The sequence below is a fragment of the Photinus pyralis genome, unplaced genomic scaffold (assembly GCF_008802855.1).
Source record: "Photinus pyralis isolate 1611_PpyrPB1 unplaced genomic scaffold, Ppyr1.3 Ppyr1.4_LG9, whole genome shotgun sequence".
Lineage (NCBI taxonomy): Eukaryota > Metazoa > Arthropoda > Insecta > Coleoptera > Lampyridae > Photinus > Photinus pyralis.
The window spans coordinates 1288700-1315706 of NW_022170878.1; the positions used below are offsets into that span (position 1 = coordinate 1288700).

Genomic DNA, 27007 nt, shown 5'->3' on the forward strand with positions numbered 1-27007 from the left:
GCGATTCTTTATGACCGATTTACCCAACAATTTTTTTTACCCCTAAGTCATATGACGAACGGTTCTCGAGATATCGCCGAGGAACAGTCTTATTGGGTCACCCGGTACAGGATATCTGACTTTCAAAGTCATTTTTTTTTAATTTTATGCTGAAGAACTCAAGGGCTCTGTTGGTCTTTCGGGTCAGCGTTCCATAAGCATACAAGATACAACATACAGGAGAGGTTCAAACACCTTCGAAACGCTGGCGTTCCTCAAAAATCACTATAGTTCGTAACAGTTCAAGAAGGGCCTTGTAAGGTAATAAAAAAAATTAAGTTCTAAAGCGGCTTAGAATGCTCTAAGATGGTCTTGAAAGCCCTTAGAAACTCCTTGAAATTGTTGGTGACTGCTTAATTAATGCTTTTAAATGCTCACGAAACCTTTAGATGTAAAGGATCTTAAATGTTAAATGCTTCGTAAAGACTCTAGGCTAGTGCAGAATCTTCAATACCGAAGATAATATTTTTAAGGGCTTTTAAAGATCTTGTATCCTCGGCCTTAATTTTGGCTCAATTAAACACACAGCTGATTAAGGTCATTTATTCAACAAAAATCAATTAATGGGGGGGGGGGGGCACGAATGGAAGGCGCTCAGGGCCTACAAACCAGGTACCACGCATATGCGATCGATTGAAAGAAATTAAACTTAAAAGAGAACTTTAATTATCTTAAAAAGTTAATAATGATAACATCAGGTTATAGCTGCGATTTTTAACGAGCGGACAGAAACACTGATGCTGGATCGGAATCCTCAATTCTGTACTTTTTCTTGATTCTTGATTTCAACAAGCAACAAGCTTTGTTATAATATGGAAATAGTTATTTACGTTATAAGTCCGGTAGGTTACTTGTAACAGTACGAGTTAGACATTATGGACGAGGCGACGTCAGGAGCCGAGTCAAGAATGTCTTAAACGAGTACTGTTACAAGTACTACCGGACGTATATCGTAACGTATTTTATTTCATACTGTAAGTCTGTTTTGTATCATTATTTCATTTCAAAGATTACAAAATTTCATTATATTGTAAAAATCGCATTACCTTGTTTCTGTGGCAACGGCCGTTGCTATAGTTTGTACTTTGTTGACATTGAATTTTTTTCACTGAAAAAATGGACGCTATAAACGTTGTGGGATGTTCCACTGTTCCCGATACAATCCTGTCGAAATCTCATGAAGCAACCGAAAAGTTGGTTCCTAAGAAGTCGGCCGCAAGGTATGAAAAAGAGTACTAAGTGGTTTGCCAATTGAGAAACGAACATGGGGCGAAACAAGTAGAGGAAAACGTCATGTTGGCATACTGTTTGGATGCAGTAAGTTTTTGAATTGAGATTTTTTTGCCTGGGTTTCGGTGTTAAAGCGTCATGGGGCATGGAAAAGCTCATCGACGGCAGAAAAATATACATCGAAGGCTCGGTAGAAGGAAAAGTTAAGATTGGCCGTATGATACAACTGATACAAGGCGGCGAAAATTTCATTGAAGTTCTACAGCAGAAGGGATCAAACATTACTAACTCGACATCCAGTAATAACCCAGGCGTTAGTGTTGAGGGCAATACAAATTGTTTCATTACAATCAATGTTAATGTTTGAAATAAAGAATTACAGCCAAATTTATGTTGGGGTTTTTAATTAATTGTGTGAAGATGTCAAATTTGATGTATACAAATAACAGTCCGGTAAGTGTTGCTTAGCGACACTTACCGGCTCTGATGCTGTAATAACTCACCTACCGGACTCAAAATGATAGTGTAATCGAACATCTACCGGACAGTATGAAATAAAGTGATTTTTAATGGCGGATAACTTCACTTTATCGGATACTAGGAAAAACCTAAAAGATCCCATTTATGTAATAGATACGACACTCGAACTACTTCTCCGTATACGTTACACAAAGCGTGAGCTTATAAACTTCCTTGGAATACCATCTAAACTTTTTTCTGCAAGAACTTTACAACCACCAAGACTGACTGTCTTTCACAAAAAAAGAACTAACCCTAGTCCCGTATTTCGTCTACTACGCCCATCTAAAAATCCTTCCTTTCTATTCTTTCTTCTAGCCACTTAGAAAGAGGGAACGCCGGTCGCGTCGATAAACTAACACATGTGTTTACTTCGGCGAACACCTGCTTATCTTCAAATTAATTAGCTTTTACGGAGAGATTACGAAATCCTTATCGCAAGACCGGAGTTGAGATAAATTTGTAAAAAAAAGAACACAATGCAATTATTTCCAGATGCCCCTAACCCTTCTGAACGTAATATAACAACAATAAAACACCTAAGTTCAGATTAAAGTGCTGGATCGAGGAGCCTATGTTCACTGTAAGGGATTTAAATGGCTCTTGCTTTTTTATGGGCTCTATAAAATTATTATAGGCTCCCCAAGCCTAACAGAGATCGTAGAAGTCTTAAAAAGTGTGAACATTTTCAGCGGTTCTATAAGCTTCTATGCGACTGTTCGGGGAGTCTTTGAGACATTTAAATACATTTGAATGGTCTTAAAAACCTTTTAGGGCCCGTTAAGGCTTTTTGGTCTCATTAAGGGTCCTTAATGGCACTATTGTTGAGGGCCCAGAACAAGAGAGGGATAATAAATAAATAAATAAATAAATAAACAGTTGGCCGCTTTGTCGTTTCAAAAATTTAGTTTTAAATTTGTATTTTGTTAAACATAGAAACATCGCTTCATAGTGAACATGAACAAAAGTATATCTGGCGATAACAAGCGATTACAAGAAACGTATTACGGAAAGCGAGCGCGGTTGCCATGATCTATTCAATTCTAAGGGCTTTGTTCCGTTCCGGTTCCGAGCACGTTACCGAAATGCACGTTTACTATTCGTTTAAAAAGGTTCGCTGGTCAAGGAATTTTCCAAGATAAACTCAATTGTTACCAGTGGAGAATATTACCCAAGTGAGTAATGATAATGTTTAAATTTTAGGATTTGTCTAAAGTTATAGTGGTCGGTTATTTTTAGGAATTTGCATAGGACACTTTGTTTAAAGTCATTTTAATATTCTTAAAGGAATCGGCCTATAGAACCATTTACATTTATGAATAAGAATCGAATGTAAACATTGATTGATTGGAAAATTCCATTCCATTGACAGTGTCGGAACCTCTGCTGCTTATTTATTCCAATATTGATATAGTAAATATCTACGTACGTTTATAAAAGTTCAATTCAAAGCAGTTGCCTTTGAAGAATAGTCCTGAAAAGTTGACTGCCCTGACGGCAGAAACATGTGAAGAGCCAGCGAAGAAGAAGAAGGCTGGTGCCCGGGACTTGTTACTTCGGTATCATATAATTTATTTATATGAAAAGGCCAAAGGGCGATGTAATATAGATACGAAATAAATACAGCCAACCTATCCGACAACCACCTAGAATCCTGTCGTTGGCTAAGAGGACGGAGGCGGAGATGATTGTACTTGAGATTTCCCGGTCACCCTTGTGAAGAAGAAAGCGGATACCCAGATTTTGTGTGGGTTTTTGTCATATCAACAACGTCACTAAGAAAGACAGCTATCCGTTACCGAAAATTCACGACATTTTAGATACTATTGCCGGATCAAGAATATTCACAAAGTTAGATTAATAGTTGCTATCTCCAAAAAATAAGGAAAAACGACTTTTTTACCCTTGGATCGGGATTATGGCAATTCACCGTTATGCCATTTGGATTGTGCAATGCGTCAGCCACTCTTGAGCGATTAATGGAATCAGTTCGTAAGGGGTTATCCTGAAAGAAGGGTTGCTGTTATCAAAATTTAACCCCTCGAATAGGCATCTAGCCCCTCGTGCGGAATATGCCATGGTAGTAATGTTTGCCTTATACAATATCTCCTTACGTTTCTTACGCCACTCGGAGAACGCTATCGGTCAACCTTTCTCGCTTGACTTATTTGCCACATAACTAAATTACGCCACTGCGAATCAGATCTACGGGTAACTTTCCGTGCTAAGTTCACGACACCGCGTTTTGCTTTGTTTAATATCGCCCAGAGTTTGTAATGTACAACATCGCGATCCTAGGAGGCGGAGTGATAGGGCTGACTACGGCGGCCGTTCTTCAAGATCGCCTCAGCTCCACGGCGAATATTACCGTCTACGCCGACCGACTGTCGCCCAACACCACCGGTGACGTTTCCGCCGGCCTGTGGACACTTTTTCTCATCCAGGACCCTGATCTGGACAAAATTTTGTAAGTGCAAATTGTCTTAGTTTTGACTTAGCCGAACACCATCAGAGCGTGGGGGAGGAGAACCTATGAGTGGGTGTTGCAATTGTGGAAGGCTGGACATGCGGGCGAGGCGGGGATTGCCCTGCAACCAGTCAAGTTGCTGTTGAACGATGGAACGCAGTCGAAGAATGCGAGCGTCGTCTTCGGCGAATGCCCGATGGCTAAGGTCCAGGTGGAGGAGGTGAACAAGGCTTTACAAGTGGAATTCCAGTGAGTGACTGGAGGGTTCTTGGCTCTTTCATTAGTTCCTTTAGGGCAGGTGTCAACTACGTCACGTTTACTTGCCAAATGACAAAGTACCTACCGTTCTTGCAGCGCAGATTCGTTCAGGAGGGTGGCAAAATTGTGGTGAGGAGAGTGGATAGCTTAAACCAGCTAGGTGAATATGATGCGATTGTAAATTGCAGTGGAATGGATGCATCTTCTTTGGTGGGGGATGACCAAATGTCACCCATAAGAGGCCAAGTTATTAAGGTATCCACCAGTCCTTCTGCTGCAGGTTAATGTATCCTAAGTTTTTAGGTGGAAGCTCCATGGCAATTCTCCACTGTGCTAGCGGGTGGTAGTTACGTCATCGTTAAGTGAGTATTGATACCGGAGACTACGACTGGGATTATACGTAATCTTGCAGTGAGGAGAGTACAGTTCTGGGCGGTACTGCGCAGATTGGAGACTATGGACAGGATGTACGCAGTTCTGATTCGGAAAAGATTCTTCGCAACTGTACCAAACTGGTACCTTCACTTAAAGTAGGTAGTTTGACTGATACCACCGACTTATATAAACCTCTAGAACACCAAAGTAATCGCTCACATGGCGGGTTTACGTCCGGGAAGAACGCGCGTGAGATTGGAGACGGAAATTAAGGAAATTGCCGGAAGGAGACTACCTGTCATTCACAACTACGGACACGGAGGTTCGGGAGTAACGTTATCTTACGGATGTGCTTTGTCAACGCTACAGCTGGTCAAGGAGGCGCTCAAAATCAACCTCAAAAGCAAAATGTGATTCGGAATCATCTCACTAACCTATAGACCTAAAAACAATTTATTGGAATACAGATTTAGCATTTTTTATTAGTGCAAACTGTTCCGTAATCCTTCACGCACCAGCAAGTGTTGCAGTTCTTCAAGTGGGTCTCTCCAACGGAACAATGTACCAAAGTGGTTGGTGTTCCAGAGCTGAAGATTTGCGCATAGTCGATTGTGTTCTTAGTTAAGAAGGTTCACTTACCAATGCTTGTCGGTGCAACCCAGCGTTCCGGACGTATCGCAAACGCAGTCGTTGCACTCGTTCTGCTTGTAGGGAACGCCAACCTTGCAAACTGAAAACAATCGTACTATATTGCGAGTTTAAGACCGGGTTTAGGCTTACCAAAGTTCGCCGAGGTGCAGACGACGACAGTGCAAATAACCAACAAAATTGCAAGCTTCATGGTGTGTTTCTAGACGAACTCGGCGCCTTTGACATTTATATCCACCATTATCATTATCACTTTTGTAGAGATATTTGGTTTCTAATTAAGGATTTGTACATTTGACCTTCCCGATTGGGCTCAGAGATAAAACAAAATGGAGCGGTAAACAAGTCATGTCGAATAAAGCATCTGACCCCATCATTAAGTATGTTTACATAGCATCATGCAATCAATGGAAGAGAATATGTAAGTGGGCAGCCATACAGAGAGTCCTGCAAAATGTTTCGGTAGTTTTTTGTAACAGGTTGTCCATGTCGCGATCTTTTACTAACAAAAGGGACATTATTATTTAGACGCAAAGGAAAAATTTTTCAAAAACAATCATTTTTTCGTAATAACGCCCGCAGTACTTAGCAGCAGCGGCCGAGAAGAGATTTTGTGCGTAAAACAAGACGAGAATATAAAATGCGTTACGCACACAACCAGGAATTGTCAGGGGAACCTTCGTCGGGACAAAAACCCTTTCATAATAAATAAATAAATAAACAAGAAAAGCAAAAGAAAATCCACGAAACATTTCAAATTGTGTAACAGAAAAAATCAGATCACGAACTTCAAGATTCTAGGAACGTCATATGTTTTTCAAAAACAACGTGCGTCGTTCCAGCTGGTTGTCGAACGTCCCAAGAGATAAACTTGTTCGTCGATCTTCCTGTTTTCGATATTTTAGTAAAGTTGAGCTAGCCGTGGATACATTGAAGGCAAAATTCTAACAGTAAAAAAAAACTTGCAATGTCCTGGTATGGATTCCGCTCTGTTGTCACAATGCGCCAGTTTTTTCCACCTACCCTCCCTATGGCACCCTCTCATACGGCATTTGAGCTAAGAAACCATGAACATTTTTTTTGTTCAATCTCCTCCAAGCCGTTTCCAAACACCAGTACTCACCGTACGAACCTTGTGTAACGTAGATTAACTAATGGCCCAAGTAAAAACTGTCCGTGAAAACTCCGTAGTGCTTTATCTGTTGATAAACAAAGTATAATCAGCTCTATAGAATATCTTATCACATGTTGTTAACTTATTATCTAAATACACAAAAAAACATTATTAATATTTAAACAGATTTCCTAAAGATAACGAAGACATGTAGTTGTAGTTGTTGTTTTTGGTGAATAAATAAATTTTTGTTTAATGCTTAACCAGTATGAAGGGATACTTACAGCCAGGAAGACTGGACGGTACACCGAAAAACTGTTCGGCAGTAATTAATTGATTAATATTCATTTACCTACATTCATAAAAACAGGCGCCAAAGACCAAAAGAAAGACAAGAATTGACATGAAATTCACACAAAAGAGGGAAAAAACCGTAGATCTAATACGAGCCCTAAGTAGCATGGTGAGTATAAGAAGCCGAAAAAAAGAGGGATCAGCGCCATTGGGGGAGGGGGGAGATCTTGGTTACAGACATCTCTCTACGTACAGGGTGTCCGATTAATAATGGTCACAGGTTATATCTATGGAACCGTTAATTGCACAGCTTCGGGAAAAAAAATTTGGTAACAAAAGGGGCCAAGAGAAATCGCTGGAAATTATTTTCAAGTTTCTAACTTTGCCGCTAGAGGGCGTATGATTCATGGTTAGGTAGAAAAATGACTTTTTTCCTAAAATGTACCCAACAAACATGCATAAAAAATACATGCATAGTAATCTTGTATCAATTTTGCATCATTTTGATGGAGCACAAATTGCTCTAGCTCATAAAATATGAGGAGTGGGGGAAGGGGAACATCTCTTTAAAGAATTGATTGTAACAGGTTAACAGATTTTCACAAAATAGGTCTTGTTGGAAGGACCTCTCTTCGCGGAATCAGATTTTATTAAATAGAGTCTTTTTAGTAAATGTGATGAGAGGGCGCGATGTGACATTAACATACACTTTGCAGGTTTTTTTGGTAATTTCAAATGGAATGATATTATTATTATATGATATTATCAAATAAGGTGAAATAGTGAGAATATCAGTGAAAACCGGATTTTGATATCTGTTTTCTAACCATAGATCTGGCGAAAATACGAATACATTCACAAATTTGAATTGCAATATTGATGCTCATTCAAGTTGGCTTTGAAACAAAAGAAAACAGAACAAAAGAAAGTTCAGTCCTTTCATTAAACGTATTCGTGCGAATTATCACCACGATGGATGCCCGGCACATTTCTTGGTAAGCGGGAGTCGAGGCGAGAGTGTTTGAATTTGAGTTATCCTGGCAAATGGATAGAAAAAGGAAGTATTTTTTCATGACCAGCTAGGTCACTCGACTTAACTTGCTTAGACTTAAATTTGTTTGAAGGGATAAAAGACGCACAGTCTTTCTAACAAGGCCAACTACAAGAAACGATATGGTGACGAGAATTAGAAATGTATTTCATAGTCATGGCTGAAGTTAAAGCAACTGTTCTCGCTACACAGCAGAGACTCGTCTTTGTGTCGAAAATAATGGCAGACATTGAACATTTCGTTAATTATAATTATTATTTCTTTTATTATTTACTTAATTCATATTTCTCTGATTTAAAGTTTGAATCATTTTTTTGTTGCTCAAAATTAAAAAACTTAGATTGAGTGTTAATTTTGAACTGCCATCGCCTCATTCACTTTGACATAATTATCGGTTGCTATGTGTTCATTTGTTTCAAATCCAATTTGGATGAATATAAATATTGCAATTAAAATTTGTGAATGTTCGTATTTTCCCCATATCTCTGCTTAGAAAACAGATATCAAAATGCGGTTTTCACTGATATTCAGGTTTATTCTCGTGCCACTTGTTAAGCGTTTTGTTTGTTAACTGAGCAAATTTGCTACGTCTAACAAAAATTGGTATTCTGGTAGCCGTTTTGTTTGGTTAGCGTAACAAGATGCCTAGCAAAATTGCTACGATTCTTACGCCATTTCTGAATTGGCGTTGGCACTTTGTTAACGTGAAATAACTCACTCTTGTACGGATTAACGCAGGGAGCGGGGCCTTGCAACGGCTACAGATCACGATATTTTACATATTATTTCCTGCATGTAGTAAAAGAATTAGAATTGATTTGGTTACATGTCTATACTTCAACAATTAATTCGCAAACGTCAAAATTTTGCCGCGGTTAAAAATGTGTTAAAATTGTATCGCTTCTGATTTTACCAGGGATTTTGCCTATTAGACGACCACAAACTTGCGGTTGCTTAGATACGAGAATCGAAAATGTCTCCTAATGTGCTAATTTCGAATGCACTTCTCTTCCGCGATGTCCAGTTTTGGTGCAAATTGCTTCGCGAATACTAAAACCGCTGTGAATAGGTATTTATTCTGGGAAATATCCATGCCGAATATCCCGTGTGCTTAAAAATGGCTGATTAAATTTTAGGATATTACTGCTGATTCAAATGCTCATGAGTCATGAGTCATGGATAGGGACGAAGGTAAGCACCAATCTCTATGTACCATCGAGATTATTGAGGGCCAAGGCGAGTGCTTCCTACAAATCATTTTTGGAAGGAAAGGAACATCTTTCTTAATATTTGCCTCAAACAGCCGCTTTTTTCCTGCAGAAATGTAGATATTCCTGATATTGCAGGCGAGTTGTTTTATCTTGAATTAAAAAATGAAAGTCCAGAAAAGAACAAGTTAATAAACTAAAATAAACTCATAAAATATATCAAACGAGATAAGAGTAGGTAAGCGTGAAGAATAATAGTAACGATAACTAAAAAATATAAAAATATTTTAGGCGAATTCAACTATTTCGGCTCCAAATCGCAGCTACTATGTCGTGGAGAACAGCAGTTAGTTAATTTATTCAGAGCTGCTGCAATTTCTTGGAGTTCTTTCAAAAAGAAAATGTTTTTCGAACTATTTGTGCGTATTTTCGGAATACGGACAAGAAACGGCTACATTCATGCGGTATGGCGTAGCAAAACCGTAGCCACGCCCTTACTTGTTAACTCGCTTCTGTGAAAGTGCCACCAGAATTGCAAACGAACAAAACTACTTAACAATTTGTTAAACGCGACTTAACAAATTCGTTAAACGTAGCAAATTTGCTAAAATAACAAATGCCACGAGAATAAGACTGATTGTCACTTTTTCATCTTATTTGATAATATAATATAATAATTATATCGTTCCATTTGAAATTTTTAAAAAAACTTGCAAAGTTTATGTTAATGTCACATCGCGCCCTCTACCACTCATCACGTTTACTAAATAGACTATCTTCATGTAAAATCTGATTCCACGAAGAGAGCTCTTTCCAACAAGACCTATTATGTGAAAATCTGTTAACCTAATCCGAAGTTACAATCAATTCCTTAAAGAGATATTCCTCTTCCCCCACTCCTCATATTTTATGAGCTAGAGCAATTTGCGCTACATCAAAATGATGCAAAATTGATACAAGATTACTATTCATGTATTTTTTATGCATGTTTGTTGGGTATATTTTAGGAAAAAAGTCATTTGTCTACTTAACCATGAATCGTACGCCCTCTAGCGGCGAAGTTACAAACTTGAAAATAATTTCCAGCGATTTCTCTTGGCCCCTTTTGTTAACAAAATTTTTTCCCCGAACCTGTGCAATTAACGGTTCCATAGATATGGCCTGTGACCATTATTAATGGGACACCCTCTACATAACTTGGACTTCTAATGACACAAACCAGGTTTGTTGGTACCTGGAGAATATAAAAATACCCCTTGTTCCACTCTCCGCTACTTTAACTGGGACTACCAATAATGCACCTGATTAAAAGTTTTGGTATTTAAAAAAAAGAGGTTAGGTACCTCTCGCCACACTTTTTAAGAGGATTTAGTCTCTGCACCACATAAGACATAATTATTTCTGCTTTTGCTTTTGATACAAATCAGTTTTGGTATCAGGAGAATATGAAGACAGCTCTGCGACTTCTGTTCATCTCAGACAGGCAGAATGCCTTTGTTGCCAGGGTATTATGAAACTACTACCTCCTCTGCTTGTACACTCTGAGATATTCTGGATTTTGATCACGATAGTAGGGAGGAAAGGGTCCACGCGTACCTAGGCCTCAAACTCGCGCCCTTTGTACTAGAGTTGACTAGAGTCGTCCAACCCCTCAACGCCACTCAGGCGCCCACGCGTGAGCTGTACCTGAGGACGCTGGAAGGGGAAATTTGCTCCAAATCTCTTTTTTTCCAAGTGAAACTCTAAGAAGTGGATGCGTTCTTTGAATAGCGGGGAAGTTCGAAGGCCCTCTACTTTACCTTTTCTTGTGAAGAAAACTAGCTCCGTTTTTGTCGGGTTGATGGACAGGAAGTATTCCCTACACCATTCTTCGGTTACTCTAAGAGCGGATTGCATCAGTCTGCATAGGGTAGTCTCAAATTTTGCCGATTATTATTGTTCTTCTAGTATAAAAACAGTCACGTCAATCATCGCAAGTAACTGCCCACTGCAAAAAACTGGTCGTCTGTGGGTTGTACACAAATTATCTATTATCTTTCTCTATCTAGCCCATGTGAAGAAAAAGAAGTATGTTTTTCAGTGTTCTTATACTAAACGACGTATAGTATGGATATGTCATCCGCAGACCCCAGCGTATAGTATCCACTGTCATCGAGGTGACAGAGGAGACTGTTTACAGTTGAGTTCCACAGAAGTGGTGCTAGCACCCCACCGTGTGGGCGTCCTCTCACCACTCTACAAGTGTGTACCGTAGTATTTCGTCACCAGCGCTGATGTACAAGGCTCTGAGATTCAGTAGTCCAGCTTCCGATGACTTTAGTTACGCCGTGCGTGGTGGCGGAAAAGTCATCTCAATTGTTTCGAAGGTTGTTTTCTCAAACACCCCTCCTATATCTATGAATACTCCCAGTGTGGACTGTTTATAGTTGATTGTTACAAATTTTCCTTTTTCTCCTACTTCTTCTAGTTGATTAAGTTCTTGTTGCGTAAAATATATTAATATTCCGCGGACGCTCGTCGGCCAATAACCCTCTTCTGGCTTCAAATATTTTTATTCAAGGTTAACGGTTCTTATTTTCATATCGCCTTCAATGTCAAAGAACACATTTTAGTAAATGGGGGGGGGGGGGTGAGGCGAAACTATCCTGTAGGATAAATGGTTAGACCACATTCCTATGCAAAATCATACTTCGCATTGGTAGGAACTACTCAAACGTTCGTTTATAGTCGTGTGTGAAACCAACACAAGGTCAAAATGAATAAGTAGACCTTGCACGGACCGTGCACGAAATATTCTCGCTCTCTTCGTGCTCAAAATTTTTCTGGAAACTCGTCCGGGAGCTGATACGGGCTCTATGGAAATAGTACCGGGTTTTAGATGTAATTTTCGGTCTTCTGAATATCTCCAGGAAGACGATTCGCTCGGCTACGCACTATTTGGTTGCGCGAAATAGACTAGCATAGGTTCCCCGCCCGAGAAACCAGTGAAAACACACTTCTTTTGAGCACGAATTGACTTGTATTTATACCCTCTCTCCCAGTATCACTCGTAAGTAAGTTTGCGCACTCATTCTACAAACTTTTGTTAAAAATCAATTTCGGTACGAAATAGACGTATTTACGTATTGTTTCGAAGGTTGTTTTGTCAACACCACTTCTATATTTATGAATATTCTGTGTGAACTGTTTATAGTTGATTGTTAAACATTTTCCTTTTTCTCCTACTTCTTCTAGTTGATTAAGTTCTTGTGTAAATTATATTAATATGCCGCGGCTGATTTCCGGTAAATGACCCTCTTCTGGCCTCAAGGATTAAATAAAACCTCAAATATATTTTATTCAGAGTGAACGGTTCTTATTTTCAGTTCGCCTTTACTGTAGAAGAACACATTTTAGTAAATGGGGGTTGAGGCAAAACGATCCTGTAAGGTAAATGGTTAGACCAAATTCATACGAAAAATATACTATATTTCGCATTAGTAGGAAGTACTCAAACTTTTGTTTATAATCGTATGTGAAACCAACACAAGGTCAAAATGAATCACCGCTAGGTGCTAACAGAAAACTACTTATAACTTTACAAACACTCTGTACAATAAAAATAAAGCAAACTGCAATACAAATACAAAACCGATAGGCGTGATTTCTCGTTGATTCGCTGTGGAACTGGCATGGTTCTCTTAAGTAGACTTTGCACGGACCGTTCACGAAATATTATCGCATTCCTCGTGCTCAAAATTTTTTCTGGAAACTCGTCCGGGAGCTGCTACGGGTTCTATGGAAATGGTATCGGGTTCTCGATGTAATTTTCGGTCTTCTAATTGTCGCCAGGAGACGATTCGCTCGGCAACGCACTATTTGGTTGCGCTAAATAAACAAGCGTAGGTTACCCGCATGAGTATCCCGTGAAAACACTCTTCTTCCGAGCAGGAATGCATTTGTATTTATACCCTTTCCCCAAGTATCTCTCGTAATTAAGTTTGCACACTCATTCTACAAACTTTTGTCAAAAATCAACTTCGGTACGAAATAGGCGTATTTTAACAACTCGCTTGGCGAATAGCTTACTACAATGGGAGATTGCCAACTACGTCCTTAAACAGCTCAAGATGATTGATATCCTGAATGTGATTGCTAGTGTAGCGCCTTTTATGGATGCTGGTCAAAAACCTTGACCAGGTGATTTTGGACCATATCCGCCTGGTTAGCCTACCCAGAGGACTATTGATATCTATAATGCTTACTTCGAGTTGCCATTCGGAAGCTTACTTGTAGCTACTGCGAGGTGCTCTAGCCTTGCTGATACCCACCTTAGTTTGGGGCTAGGGAATTTATTTTATTTTACATTATTTTATTTTATTTTATTTTATTTTATTTTATTTTATTTTATTTTATTTTATTTTATTTTATTTTATTTTATTTTATTTTATTTTATTTTATTTTTTTATTTTATTTTATTTTATTTTATTTTATTTTATTTTATTTTATTTTATTTTATTTTATTTTATTTTATTTTATTTTATTTTATTTTATTATCCCTCTCTTGTTCTGGCTTGCGCCCAATTATAGAGTGACCCACATAATGCTTTTTAGAGGTGCCTCTGCAGAAAGTCTTAAGTTGTTCTATACTACTCCTGTATTTACCTTACGAATTAGGAAAACTGCAGGAAAACCTAATTCGGAGTAGCCGGAAGAATGCTCGAAACTGGTCTAAGGTAATTCCCATCTCTGTCACAGATAAAAAATTCACCTCAACCCAGGTTCGAACACCCGACCTCCGGATTTATAGCCCAACGCTCTACCACTGAACCACAAGGTCGGTTTGAATTTGTGGGATTGCAGAATTTATGGACCAAGCTTACCACCACACATATTAGCAACTCTACGAATTTGATTATTTCGCACATGTTTGTTTTGCAGTTCATTCAATAATTACGCGCAAACCTGTATCTGTTATTAACTTTGTTAAACAGCGAGTGAGTGCGACAATCGGACATATTTTGATACTGTTTTAAAACGCAGGAACCGTTATTCTTATGGACAATATGCCGGACTCGTCGATTGTTTATAGAAGACCTAGTAGAATGGCTGTATGGAAATATTGCAGCGAATATTCTAGAAATCCAGATAGACATGGAGATTACTCACCAGCGACAAGAAAAGACGGCGGATGTGAAGCATTCTTTTTTCGCGAAATAGAATGTGTTTTCTTGAGAATATTCCATTAACGGCACAAAATTGCTTATTTCCGAATGTTTTGCCTTCCCTAGTTGGGGCTGTAGGCTTCCCTTCTTCGTTGCCGGTCGGGTCGGTGTTGAGTCATCCGACCTCTGCCTCTTTTTTCCCGCCTACCTGTTTGCCCGCCTGACTGAAGGTAGCTCTAGGAGTCTGTCTCTTGGTCAGAATGGTTTGGTGTCATTCGGAGCAGTGTGTCACCCATTTGGGCTAGGCTGGCCTTCTTTCTCCTTTCCTGGGTAGTTTGGAGTGCATGGAAATTGGAATAGAGGCACATCGAATCGTAAAAGCTTTCCCTATCACTATCGTGCTAATTACCACTTAAAGAGCAATATGCTCAATGGTCAATGGTCATTGGTCAATGGTCAAGTTTACGTTTGGAAACATCTTCAACTCCTCATCAACTACGTAAACAAAAGACTTATGAAAGAAACAGAAAGTAATGATTGAGAAAACTGATGCTTGTTTCTGGTGTTTGACAATTGGTCACACGTCCACGAAATGCAAGAAAAATTCCGATTTGAGTCATGTAACCGCATTATCAAATTATGGAAGTGTCTCGACCGACTAAGGTGCTTATTACTGTGAAGGAGGTAGTTGGTACAGAACCAGTGGTTTCAACAGCTTTAGAAACAAGAGTCATTCAAACACGTCGAGGAAGAATTGTGGAGAAGCCGTGTTTTGTCCGATCGCGGCGATTTCAGGAGACAGAGTGGCTAGAAGGGTAGGTGTCATTCCCACGGACACCTTCACAAACTGCTACACAGGATGACCCAAAGAAGTCACCTGCATCGTGATTTTGTGGAGGACCTTTGAACAAACAAACATCTTAAATGAAGTGCTCAGGCTTAAGGTGGGAGGATGTGAACTAAATCTGAAGATAAAGAGAGAAAAATAAGTAGATCAAAGGGGTCCTATTCAAAAACAGTTTCACTTTTCCGTGTTTCGGGTCAAGTGGCAAAAGTTAAATTAATGCTAATCTAGAAACCGAAATGTTACTGTCAAGCAACAGGTGTTTAGATAGCATGTCTAAACGATGTTATTATTTATAGATTATCTATAATAGGCAGTTATCGCCGGAATAACAACTTAATAGCTCCAACGTCGCATTAAACAATATCGACTACATTTATATAGACCAGAAAACAGTGCCATTAGACAATCAGAACAAATCAGAATGAAGTATCAGCTGCTTGTCCTGTGGGTGCTTGCGCTAGTTGCTTTTTCCGGGGCTGAATTTCGTAAAAGCCGCGTAGTTTTCCGGTGTCCAAGTTTAATAACTTTTCTATTGCAGATTGCGAGATGGGCACACCTTACGTCGAGAACGGTTGCAACTCCTGCAACTGTATGATGGGAAATCTGCTGGCGTGCACAGAAAAGGCCTGGTGAGTGTTGCCATGGACAATATTTTGTCAGTCTAATTTTAACAATTCTCAGTCCGGGAGACGATTATAATAAATCGTTTAATTGCGTCGAGGGTACCGTTAGCAAGCGAGGCTGTAACACGTGCACTTGTTTTAAGAGCATGGGAACTATCTGCACCAACAAACGATGTGATGATTAGTTAGTAATTTGGTACTCATTTAATAAAGAATTGCAAAGAATTTTCTTAGTCTACTAATTTACGAACACAAAATGTGAGAAAGCGCCCCCAGGTTCTTCACTAGAAGCCCCCTACCCTACTCTACCCAAATTCTCTGAACGATTTTCCTGGGAAGAGCTGTGGTAGTGACCCTGGGCGCATCCCTTAAAGAACCAGACTCGTTTAGTAAGCTTTCTGGAACGCATTCTAACAAAAGAGGGTAGCTAAGGATTTGAGAAGAACCTCACTAATGGCGCCCTAGTTTCGAATGGAACAGCTCATTTTGAACGGATAAAGAAGAACCTCTAGGTTAAATTCTCCCCTTGTAAGGAGTGGAGTGATGGCGTACGTGACGTGGGGGAACTGTTTGGCGAGAACGAAAAGCACAACAGAGGAAGGCATTTTTCCAAGAGCACCGACAGCGCTATCAAAACCTGTAAGATCTTGGAATTTTCTCTTAATTTTTTTCGAAAGTCAACACCTCGGACGAGATAGCGTTCGCAATGGGTGAGACAGTAGCGGAAATGGTTAGAAACAACTCCTCTCCTTCACTGATCCCTTACCCAGAGGAATTTAAGATCCCTGCGGTGAACCTAATAAGAGAAAAACTCAAGGCGATTCAAAATGATTCTAGGGACATTACCAAAAAGATTTTTGGGACTAGAAGATAAGAATAAAATCGTGTGCAGAGAGGTTCAAGCATAAAAACCAAGAGGTGATTGCCGGTACATTGGTTTTTATTCGAACGTACAATTTTGCAACGCGAGGTCCGGTAGTTACAGAATTCTACAATATCAGTTTCGGATTATCGCGACACTAGGGAAGTAATAAACAGTTAACATGATCTTTGTGTATTCGCGTTTTCGTCACATAAAGGAGAGCCGAAGACCCGGTTAAGGTCAAGCTAATTAAGCGCGCCAGTATTACCATAGCTATTGTTAAAAATTCAGTATATTTGTTTGCTGCCCGTGAAACAAGAGAGAAGATTGAACTATATCTTCGTGGTCATAAAAAGTGCAAAGTTGTTTGGGATAGTATAAGACTCACCGAAGAAAATGATCGCATGACAAAGTTCCAAGTTGCAGCTCCGTTGTCTGTGTTTTTATATGGCTGTAAAATTAAACGTCTGACTCTAAGAAACACATCGTAAACTATATTTGATTCCAGTAAAAAAAAAACTGAGTAAAAAAATTTTTTATTTGTACGTTCTTAAAGAGATCGACCAGTGGGAATTTGAAGCCGTTCTGGTATTACATGTATTATTTTCCCATTTTGAAGCTCCCTAGAACTAGATTTGTTAGATAATAAAATAAATCGATTGGTTCAAACTTCGCATTGTAAGAACACCCATAGTGGACGAGCGAATTTAACTTAAATCTTTATCACTTCGGCATTGATGTTGAAACTTTTATCAAATCAATTCATTTTGCTTATATAGCAAACAAGGAATTATAGAGAGTTCTCCAATAACCATAATAAATATACTATACTGATTTTGTCCTTCAATCGTTCTGTTTGTCGGCAAAAACAGGTCTGATTCTGTTAAAGGGAATTATTCCTACTGAACAGAGCCGATTTGATTTTAATGTTTGTTTTGTTTAACCGAGCTGTTTCTGATAAACAAAACTCGAAACCGAATCCAATGAACTTGGATCATTCTCAGATCTCAAGTTCAAAATGCGTTAATAACGGTATACGTTACTAAACACAACATATTTCCCTGAAAGGCTGCACCACAGCCGCGTTCATTGCTTGTCACCTTGATGGTGATCTGATGGCGCCTCTATGTCGCTCTAGAAAATTCGCTACAATATAAACAAAAAATACTAACAGGGCGATATTGCACACAATTTATCTTTTTTCTTACCTATCAATCAAATATCTGCAAGTTAGGTCATTTTTGAAACTTCTAAATAAATTGGTTGGGTAATACTAACAAATCTAACGGTATCCTTTGTTACTCAAAGCTGACTCGGTTTTTCTTAATTTGTAAGGTTGATGGGGGGTTGTATTTAAGTGCTTTTCGCCACTATTGTCTGTCCTGGTATGTCCATGGCCACTCTTCGTCTCCCCCGTGGGGTTAGGAGCTCCACCTTCGTTTGGGGGGGGGGGGGGGCAATTGTAATTTTTTGTTCTCACACTCGATGACAGTTTGTATTGCTCACAGGAGGTTTCCCACTAAAACTGGCTTTGTTGTAAATACAAATGTGAAGGTGATTTTTGGTGGTGGATAACTTCACTTGGTCGGGAACTTTAAAAACGTCATAGAAAGGCCGCACTTCGCGATTACTGCGCGAAACTTGACTTGAACTCTAAAATTCACTTTTAGAAGGACGTATTAAAAACTCTTAGAGCTCAATATAGATTTTCTTGTACCAGAACTTTACAAACAACAAGACTGACTGTCGTTCACAAAAAAAATGCTAACCCAAAAAGTCCTGTTTTTCTTCTGCCATGCCTATTTCACGACCCTTCTCGTCTTGTAACTTAGATTCTTCTTTATCATTTTTTTAACGTTAGAGGATCATATCCACTAGAAAAAACGGCCAGCTCTCCTTGTCGTCTATTTTTAATATGCGTCTTCGATGAACTAACACCTGCTTATCTCCAAATTAATTAGCTTTTACGAAGCGATAACGAACTTATTATCGCATGACCGGATTTAAAATTTGTAGGAAACTACGAACGCAATTACTTTCAGCTGTCACGTAATATGTTTTTTAATGTCAAAAAACCCATACATTTTAATGCTAAACGATGGCAGTCTGATCAGGAGAATTATTGAAATTATTGATCACGTTTGGCGCATTGAAAACATCTACCATCATCGACTTATGATGCATCCAATTCTTCATATCATCTTTATATCTATGATATGCGGGAGTTTCAATATTTTCTGAATACTTTTTTTTCCAATTATGTAGTTTCCCTAGATCACTCAGTCCAATGAGACTTTTGCAATTATTCCGTTTCCTGTAGCTCTTATACATTTTTTTATCAATTTTGCAGATCCGTCAGCACTATTTGAATCCTTGGAGTTTTTCGGATCCTTCAAAACTCCTTTGATTCTTACTTCCTGAAATCCTTCCAGTATAACACATTTTTCGAATTCGTCATACTGTTCAAAGCGAGGTTCAAAGCCTTTAGGATTGAAAGTCTACTCGTCTGGAACTTGAAACAATGCGGACGATTGGGATTCTTCAGATTATGGGAACTTTCTTGATCTGTAACTCATCGTTTTTCCTCAATTACGCACGTGTGGAAGAAATATCGAATCATCGATTTGGGAAAAATTGATTTCTGGGTTCGAACAGGGGGCAGGCAATACACCGAAGTTCGAAGAATGGCAAAAGGAATAAAAAAAAGAACAGTAATTAAGTTCCATTTTATTTGCGACATGTCTTATTCGTACAAATAGTTCCTCGACCTCCAACGCACTCACAAATGTTACACCCTCTTTTCGTTACAGTCCCATCTTTACAGTTTAGGAGTTGCTCAAACTCCCTCGAAAAGCTGCAAGCAGCCGCCCCCTCAGACACCAATTTCCAAAGCGATAGATACTCACCATGGATAGCTGGAGCAACCCAGATCGCCGTACGGATCGCAAAAGCAGGTGTTGCAGTCGTTCTCCAAATAATAGACGCCCTGCTCGCATTCTACAAATCGAACAAGGAATAGGAACGTCACGAGGCGGGATACTTACTAAATTTGGACTCGACGCCCAGGAAAACGACAAATAAAACGACAAACTTGAGGCAGCGCATTTTCGTGAACAATTTAGATGAAACTAAAATTATTGTCGTAAACAGCGGGGCAAGACGCCGCGCAAAGATCATTTCGGCGATGATCTTTTGACCTTGCACCAGTTCATCAACATCGTTTTACCAGTTCAAGTGGAGGTTAGATTTAAATCGAACATGAGTTTCCAATGCAGTATCACCTGCGTTCGTTTCAGGTTCTTATTTTGAAACGTTTTTCAACTCACTCAAATAATTTATTAAAAGTCCATTTAACGTTTCGTATTTTTGAGATGTTCTGCACGATCTGCAGGCCTGCAATCTATGATGCTGCGATGTAGCACACCAAAGAGCAGTAGGTCACTGTGGGTTGAACGATCAGCGCCAAAGTGCGCGTTATGATCAGAACCAATAACTAGGTTTGTATGCAATTTTGCTGTAAGAGATAAGGCCCCCCTGCGGTGAATGCGCCCTTGGGAGCGTTTTGGATTGGGAGATTCTCACACCTGAATGACTTTAAAGATCGTCGCCATGGATCAACCTCCCTAGTTAGCGACCGTGGCGACGACTGCGTGTCACTGGAGTGCATTATGGCTGCATTTATTTATTATTTACTATTTATTATTTATTATTTATTATTTATTATTTATTATTTATTATTTATTATTTATTATTTATTATTTATTATAATCATTGTCGCGCTGAATTCAGTTTCTGAATTTTTTAATTTCTGCATATCATCTTTCATCTGTCATTCGTCATCCGTCATCTGTCATCTGTCACCTGTCATCTGTCACCTATCGCCTGTTACCTGTCACCTGTCGCCTGTCATCTTTCGCTCAATGACAGAGTGACCCGCATAATGCCTTTTAGAGATGCCCCTGCTATGTAGCCCAATGCTCTACCACTAAATCATTGCCGCGCTGAATGGCCAGATTAAGTTTCTGAATTTTTCAATTTCTAAAGTATTCACAAGTTGCATAGCTTCCGTACACCAGGGTCCATCTATCATCTTTCAGCTGTCATCTGTCATCTGTCATTCGTTATCCGTCATTCGTCATCCGTCATCCGTCATATGGCATAATGTCATCTGTCAACTGCCATCTACCATCTGTCATCTGTCATCTGAAATCTGTCAGCTGTCATCTGTCATCTGTCATCTGTCATCTGTCATCTGTCATCTGTCATCTGTCATCTGTCATCTGTCATCTGTCATCTGTCATCTGTCACCTGTCATCTGTCACCTATCACCTGTTACCTGTCACCTGTCATCTTTCGCCCAATGACAGAGTGACTCGCATAATGCCTTTTAGAGGTGCCCCTGCTATGTAGCCCAACGCTCTACCACTAAGTCGCACAGTCGGTTGACGAAATGGCAGGATTCCGCAATTTTCTACGTCAAAACATGCTGACATTACCATGGACATCACCCTATCATGGTTTTTTTCTAAAATCCATTTCATATAATTTCCATGGCCGTAAACCTGGAAAAGATCGGGGTTGTCCCATTTACGAATAGCCGATGACGTTAACTGTTTCTCACCGTGTAGGCACTTTTGGACCTAGAGCCGCCACAGTTAGCTGTGAAGGCAGAGGATCGTAAGGCTTCCCATAAAGCTAAACGAATTGGGGCGAGCGGAAGGATCAAGGCAGCACTGAGCACGGGCGGATCTGGGAGAAAACGAGGGACAAGCCACTGTGGCAGTCTGGTGTAAAACCTCTAGGAATTCTTATGGAATTTTTATGGAATTTTTATGGCATTCTTATAGAATTCTTATGGAATTCATTTGGAATTCTTATGGAATTCATGGAGTTTTTGTGGAATTCATGAAATTCTTGTGGATTTCTGGTGGAATTCTTGTGGAATTCATGGAATTTTCTCAATACTAATGGGACCAACTACTCCAAACACACTAGGAGCGCATTCAGTCTTAGTAACGCTAATATTGATATATGCTATATGCAAAAAAAAATCATATACAAGCAAAAACGTACAAAAAGTCGTACGTTTTCGTCAATAATTGAGTAATTATTTGCTAGAAAAATTAGTTTCGCGATATAAACTCGACAACCGCCCCGTAACCTACTTGGCTCCGCCATAATTTTAAACACGTACATAAATCAAGCTTCTTGTTGTCGTTCTTAATGCACCTACGGGTATACTATCTCCACTGTTATAAATGCACTTTATGTGTAACTCGTGAAGTCTATTGTACTGTTTTCTGCACATTAAACAACATCAGTGTACGACGAAACCGGAAAAACCTCTAACAAATCGCTTTTCGTTTTTTTTTAAGTTTCAACGGATTGAGTTAATTAATTTTACGAAGCGCTCAATTAATTAACTGCCTTTGTGTAAAATGCGATTAATTCTTTCGACGAGATTTAATACAATTCGCGTTAGCTGTTCCCAAAGCAAAGTCCAATTACAAAAATGTGACATTAAACAGAGGAATAATTTTGTACAGGTCTTATTGACGCTAATCGAGTGCACTAAGATTAACCATACAATAAGAGTTGCAAACCTACTGGGCACAGAGAAATAGCAACTCGAATTATGTTTCGTTATTTGGCGGTAGTCCAAAAACTGGTAGATTTAGCCCTCAGCCATCGCTGGATACCACGGTTACTAATTAAAAACCTTTTTATGAGCTCGGCGAGTACATAAGTAAAAATTGGGTGGGAGAATGGGATTCTTAACCAACTTCGAGGCAAATCTACGTACTGTAAGCGCATTCATTTTCTATGAAACAAGAAAATTTCGTCGTGTAATGAACGCTAATGAACGGCGGATGTACTTTCAGCCGTGACTGGTGAAGTGTTACCTCTTAAAGCGTAACCGAACAAATTCGTTTCGTAGTATTACTGGATTAGCATGCTCTCGATTTAAATAAATTGTTACCACGAAAGCGTTAAGGTCGAAGATACAAAACAATTCATTGCGCTATATTTGAAGTGACAAGTTACGCCAATAAAAACTGTACACTGCTCTTGCGTATACGGGGTGTAATTTCACCTACACCAAAGGGCAACTGGTAAAAAGTTTAGACAATTAATTCCTGCTTTTGTTTTCTGTCAAAACACTAAGTTATAAGGGTAATTTAGGACCTAACCGTACTGCGTAACTTTGCTAATTTTTCGAGATTCACTTGGAACGATTAAAAAAATTTTACCTGACCAAGCAAAAGGCCCAATATTATTGTACAAAGCGTTCCACCACCCCATTTTCCAAGCTGCTGTTACCCTTTCAAAGGAGATAATCGACTGTCGACTGGGCAAAATTTTGGCTCATCGATAGATGTGTCATTTCAAATTTTTTGCATTGTTTTATTTATTTTATTTTATTTTTAAAGTTATTCTAACATTCCCGAAGAGGTCGGCCCACGGGAATTTATCGCGTGAACAAGTTTGTCCTTTTTTTATGAATGATCGAGTGCCAGTATGAGTGTAACAGATCAAAAAGCCCTAAAACGCCTTTGATTCTTCGATTACTAGGGACTTATTCTCTTCGCACCCCTTGGTAGGATTCATTGGTACTCCCTCACTGGAAAAAAAAATCTAAAATAGTGCGGTGTGAAGGGTATCAACAAGTTTTGGGAGTTATAGATATATCGCTCACTTAGAAAGTGTAGAACTTGTTGTTATTCTGGGAATAAACAATGTGGAATATCAAAAGATATTAGATATTTAAAAAATTCGGGAACATGTCAAAAAGAAAGTCGTGGAACTGAACATGAAACTCCAAAAAATGTACTGGCTCCTGGGAAGATACTCCGAGCTCTCAACGTACAATAAGGTATTACTGTATAAACAGGTAATACGACCAGTGTGGACATATGGGTTCCAGATATGGGGCTGTGCTAAAAAGAACCACATCGATAAAATCCAAACGTTTCAGAATAAAGTGCTGCGCAATATAGCCAATGCACCTAAGTACGTTCGAGCAACCGACCTGCACCGTGACCTCGGAGTGGAGATGGTTAGCGACATCATTAAGAGACATGCTGTCTCACATGCAAATAGAATAAAACAACACATCAATGAAGAGGCGTCCAGGCTCATGATGTCTCGTTTTACCCTTAGGCGGCTCAAGAGGACTAAACCGTTCGAGCTGACATAAATTCAAAAACAACTAAGGACGTCCATTGGGACAAACTTAGCTATCACGCGCGTAGGAATCGTAAAAGACAGACACAATCGTTACTTCCTAGGAAATAGTTTCTATGTTATATGAAAAAAAAAAAAAAAAAATTCGGAAAATCGTAAGGACAAGCACGAGCTGTATTGGACAAAGAGAGGAATACAGAAGAACGCTGTACGAACGGGAAGAGAAGAATACAGACACATCTGGGAAGGGAAAAATTAATGGAAATTCAACAACATGACAATACTTAACGCAGACAAGGGTGGGAAAAGGAATATACGAGATACAGTACTGCGATAGAAAAAGAAAGAAATAAGAGCTGAATGAGCAACAGGGACGTACAAAAACATTGAAAGAAAGAAAGATAAAGACAGAAACCATGTTAAAGAATTAAGGAAATCAAAAACAAAAATTTTTTTTTAAGTTACAAAATAAAAAGGGAAAGCATATAGGAAAATGAGAAACCTCGACTCTGTGACTGAGAGAAAAAGAAGAGGGAGTTTACAAGGAAAGGGTATGTGAAATTCAAGAAAAGAAAATGCGAGTGAAGGAAGAAAATTGGCCACAAGTGATGGACACGTGAAAAACCGGCGAAGAAAAGGAAACTGAAAGAGAAAACCGGAGAACATCTTGATAAAGGGTCGAAAAATCAGGCATAATCTGGAGATATGTAAAGGAACAAGGTCTGAAAGGAAGAAGCGTGAAGAAAGAACGGAAGAAATCTTAAGGGACGGGCGGGCCAAAATCAAGCGTGCAAGAATCGTGAATGGTAGACCAAATAGGGAGTAAAAGAAAGAGATTAGAAGAAAGTACGAAAAGAGTGTGGAGGAAGAGTTTTTAAGAAGGGGGATAAAAAGAAACATAAAAAATACGTGAAAGAGACGTTACTGCAGGAAGTGCAAACAACACACGGTGAACAACTCATGTAAATGAGTAACGAAGAAAGCTTCAAGAAGATATGAAATATACGCGAACCAAGTAGATGTGAAAGAAAGAATGAAGAAGGCAGTACAAATGTTAGGAATCTTTATCCCCAATTAAATTAGTGCATAAAATTCCATTCCTCGACATCGAGTTGGGACAGCCTTCTTAATCATATTTGGCTTAAATAGCCAAGATTTGAGGCAAATCCAGGGTTCCAGATAAAACAATCACCCCGTATAACGCTCTGCTATACTAGAGGCATTCTTCGATGATTTACCCCAATGTGGGATATACGTCACACACATTTCCCAATATCATTTTGTTATTAATTCTATCCAAACCTAATCCTATGCGTCCTCAACTATACGTCAAAATTTTCCACCGTAGTTTGCCATCATGGAGCAAATATTATCAGTGCCTCATCAAACAGCGCTTTGAAAAACATTGTATGATAATGTACTTTTTATTGACTCAGTTTGGTCGTCACCTTAATCTGACTATCAAATCACGTCACAGATCTGTGGGATATAAATACCGAGCATGAATACATGCAACCATATCATCAAGTCTGAAGAATGAAGCTGTTCCTGGTACTCTTCTCGACCATTGCTGCCTTTTACATTTCGGCTGGCCAAGATGAGGGGGAATTTGGTAAGACTAACTTATAAGTTTATTGATATTTACGGACGTGTTGATAGTGTGCCAAGATAGAGCAGTCGTGTACTTGAAAAATTTCTGCAATGTATGTCACTGCAATAACGGTATCTTAAAATGCAGCAGAAATAGATGGTAAGTACGTAGTCCTGTAATAAATATCGTTCATCTAAGCGTTTTTTCGCAGTCCATGGACTCAGTATGTTAAAAATTGTACGGCCGGGAATGAGCCGTCGTACAAACGCATTACTTGTAAGTGCGTTCAGGATTTAGGATTAATTTGCGCCAAACTCAAATACCCAGCGGAAACGACACCCGGTGGCGTTGGCGAACCCTCAACAACGACACTTGGTAACACTGAAGTACACTCATCAACGACACCTGGTAACGTTGAAGGACACTCAACAACGACACTTGGTAACACTGAAGTACACTCATCAACGACACCTGGTAACGTTGAAGGGCACTCAACAACGACACTTGGTAACACTGAAGTACACTCATCAACGACACCTGGTAACGTTGAAGGACACTCAACAACGACACCGAGTGATGAGGTAGCCCCATAGGGTACTTTCCAGATTTGTTGTTGTATATTAATTGTAATCTATGGTGTAGGTGTAGACAATAAAAACCCTGGGCTTTACCATTTTACCATAGCATGAGTGGAGTGGAGGTTCATCAAGTAAGCAGTGTACAACTAATTGTATTTGGTGTTTTCCATAAGAAAGCTTTAGTGAGGTAGGCAACACACATTACTGATAACGCCCCCGTAAGTAGTGTGAGTATTACGGTTGCTCGGTTATGATTATTTGAGAACGTAGTCAGACTGACTGACGGCGACGGACACTATCTTTTTGTGGACGCTGGGAGGAGGATTAACCACCTCTATGACTAACACAGTCGTTTTATTGCTCCGAATCCCGTCAGACTTTTCTGACTTATGGAATATCGAAACCACTAGCGTAAAAGGTTCAATAGACAAGAGGTTAGGGGCGGAGAGCGACACCGATGCTGGTATTTTTTTTTAAAAGACGGTTCAAAAGGAAGATAATGGAAGGTAGTACTCACTTGGAATGGACTAGAGGAGTATTTCCCCACAAATCGTCCAGAAAGTCAGAGGAATTAAGGACGCTATTCCTTCAGACACCGTTATGGAAGAAGGAAGCCTATTGGAAGAAAATCTGGCGCTTAAAAAACAACTGGAAATGAAAAGCCAAACTCATTTTTATTAAAACCCGAGAAAATCGAATCCATTCCTGAGAACCCTCCATCCATTGACGAAGGTATTCCCCGTCCTCCTTAATCTACCACGAAGGAGACATGCAATTGCAAATCTAAAAACATACCAACCATCGACACACAATCAGAATTGACGTATCGGGCTCTCGTTACAGTGCCTCTTTGGAGTTTTCAAAATAATTAGCACGAACCTTGACCTAACCCACCAACCCTTCTACTTAAAAGAATGACAGTTGCGCAAAAACTTTAAATAACTAACCTATAGAAGATAAAAAAAACTGAATAT

At 39.3% G+C, this 27007-nt stretch overlaps 5 protein-coding genes across 5 annotated transcripts; 3 read left to right on the top strand and 2 right to left on the bottom strand.

The window, feature by feature from the left end:
* Nucleotides 1-3818: 3818 nt before the first annotated feature.
* Nucleotides 3819-5368, top strand: LOC116181273 (D-aspartate oxidase-like). Its single transcript, XM_031501580.1, has 6 exons — nt 3819-4255; nt 4301-4504; nt 4549-4768; nt 4817-4875; nt 4926-5043; nt 5087-5368. Exons 1-6 carry the CDS (start codon nt 4065-4067, stop codon nt 5300-5302), a joined length of 1008 nt encoding a protein of 335 aa, XP_031357440.1. The 5' UTR covers nt 3819-4064; the 3' UTR covers nt 5303-5368.
* LOC116181274 (protease inhibitors-like) lies at nt 5324-5821 on the bottom strand. Its single transcript, XM_031501582.1, has 3 exons — nt 5669-5821; nt 5528-5618; nt 5324-5475 (listed from the first exon to the last, which is right to left on the bottom strand). The coding sequence occupies exons 1-3, from the start codon at nt 5727-5729 to the stop codon at nt 5358-5360; spliced, it is 270 nt and encodes an 89-aa protein (XP_031357442.1). The 5' UTR covers nt 5730-5821; the 3' UTR covers nt 5324-5357.
* Nucleotides 5822-15501: 9680 nt separating this feature from the next.
* LOC116181192 (serine protease inhibitor I/II-like) lies at nt 15502-16042 on the top strand. The gene is made up of 3 exons (XM_031501475.1): nt 15502-15679; nt 15733-15823; nt 15876-16042. Exons 1-3 carry the CDS (start codon nt 15616-15618, stop codon nt 16000-16002), a joined length of 282 nt encoding a protein of 93 aa, XP_031357335.1. The 5' UTR covers nt 15502-15615; the 3' UTR covers nt 16003-16042.
* Nucleotides 16043-19389: 3347 nt separating this feature from the next.
* Nucleotides 19390-20090, bottom strand: LOC116181098 (protease inhibitors-like). Its single transcript, XM_031501365.1, has 3 exons — nt 19724-20090; nt 19586-19676; nt 19390-19533 (listed from the first exon to the last, which is right to left on the bottom strand). Exons 1-3 carry the CDS (start codon nt 19854-19856, stop codon nt 19407-19409), a joined length of 351 nt encoding a protein of 116 aa, XP_031357225.1. The 5' UTR covers nt 19857-20090; the 3' UTR covers nt 19390-19406.
* A 5295-nt stretch (nt 20091-25385) lies between these two features.
* On the top strand, nt 25386-26133 carry LOC116181265. Its single transcript, XM_031501573.1, has 3 exons — nt 25386-25476; nt 25524-25614; nt 25667-26133. Exons 1-3 carry the CDS (start codon nt 25401-25403, stop codon nt 26046-26048), a joined length of 549 nt encoding a protein of 182 aa, XP_031357433.1. The 5' UTR covers nt 25386-25400; the 3' UTR covers nt 26049-26133.
* Nucleotides 26134-27007: the final 874 nt, after the last annotated feature.

Bases quoted from the DNA above. Each gene is read 5' to 3' on its own strand.
- LOC116181273 (XM_031501580.1), top strand. From the start codon at position 4,065: ATGTACAACATCGCGATCCTAGGAGGCGGAGTGATAGGGCTGACTACG. The intron at 4,256-4,300 runs GTAAGTGCAAAT...GAACACCATCAG, and splicing joins CCTGATCTGGACAAAATTTT to AGCGTGGGGGAGGAGAACCT. The intron at 4,769-4,816 runs GTATCCACCAGT...CTAAGTTTTTAG, and splicing joins TAAGAGGCCAAGTTATTAAG to GTGGAAGCTCCATGGCAATT.
- LOC116181274 (XM_031501582.1), bottom strand. From the start codon at position 5,729: ATGAAGCTTGCAATTTTGTTGGTTATTTGCACTGTCGTCGTCTGCACC. The intron at 5,619-5,668 runs GTAAGCCTAAAC...GATTGTTTTCAG, and splicing joins CTGCACCTCGGCGAACTTTG to TTTGCAAGGTTGGCGTTCCC. The intron at 5,476-5,527 runs GTAAGTGAACCT...GCAAATCTTCAG, and splicing joins GGTTGCACCGACAAGCATTG to CTCTGGAACACCAACCACTT.
- LOC116181192 (XM_031501475.1), top strand. From the start codon at position 15,616: ATGAAGTATCAGCTGCTTGTCCTGTGGGTGCTTGCGCTAGTTGCTTTT. The intron at 15,680-15,732 runs GTAAAAGCCGCG...TTTCTATTGCAG, and splicing joins TTTTTCCGGGGCTGAATTTC to ATTGCGAGATGGGCACACCT. The intron at 15,824-15,875 runs GTGAGTGTTGCC...AACAATTCTCAG, and splicing joins GCGTGCACAGAAAAGGCCTG to TCCGGGAGACGATTATAATA.
- LOC116181098 (XM_031501365.1), bottom strand. From the start codon at position 19,856: ATGATCTTTGCGCGGCGTCTTGCCCCGCTGTTTACGACAATAATTTTA. The intron at 19,677-19,723 runs GTAAGTATCCCG...TTCGATTTGTAG, and splicing joins GGGCGTCGAGTCCAAATTTA to AATGCGAGCAGGGCGTCTAT. The intron at 19,534-19,585 runs GTGAGTATCTAT...GGCTGCTTGCAG, and splicing joins GGTTGCTCCAGCTATCCATG to CTTTTCGAGGGAGTTTGAGC.
- LOC116181265 (XM_031501573.1), top strand. From the start codon at position 25,401: ATGAAGCTGTTCCTGGTACTCTTCTCGACCATTGCTGCCTTTTACATT. The intron at 25,477-25,523 runs GTAAGACTAACT...ACGTGTTGATAG, and splicing joins CCAAGATGAGGGGGAATTTG to TGTGCCAAGATAGAGCAGTC. The intron at 25,615-25,666 runs GTAAGTACGTAG...GTTTTTTCGCAG, and splicing joins AAATGCAGCAGAAATAGATG to TCCATGGACTCAGTATGTTA.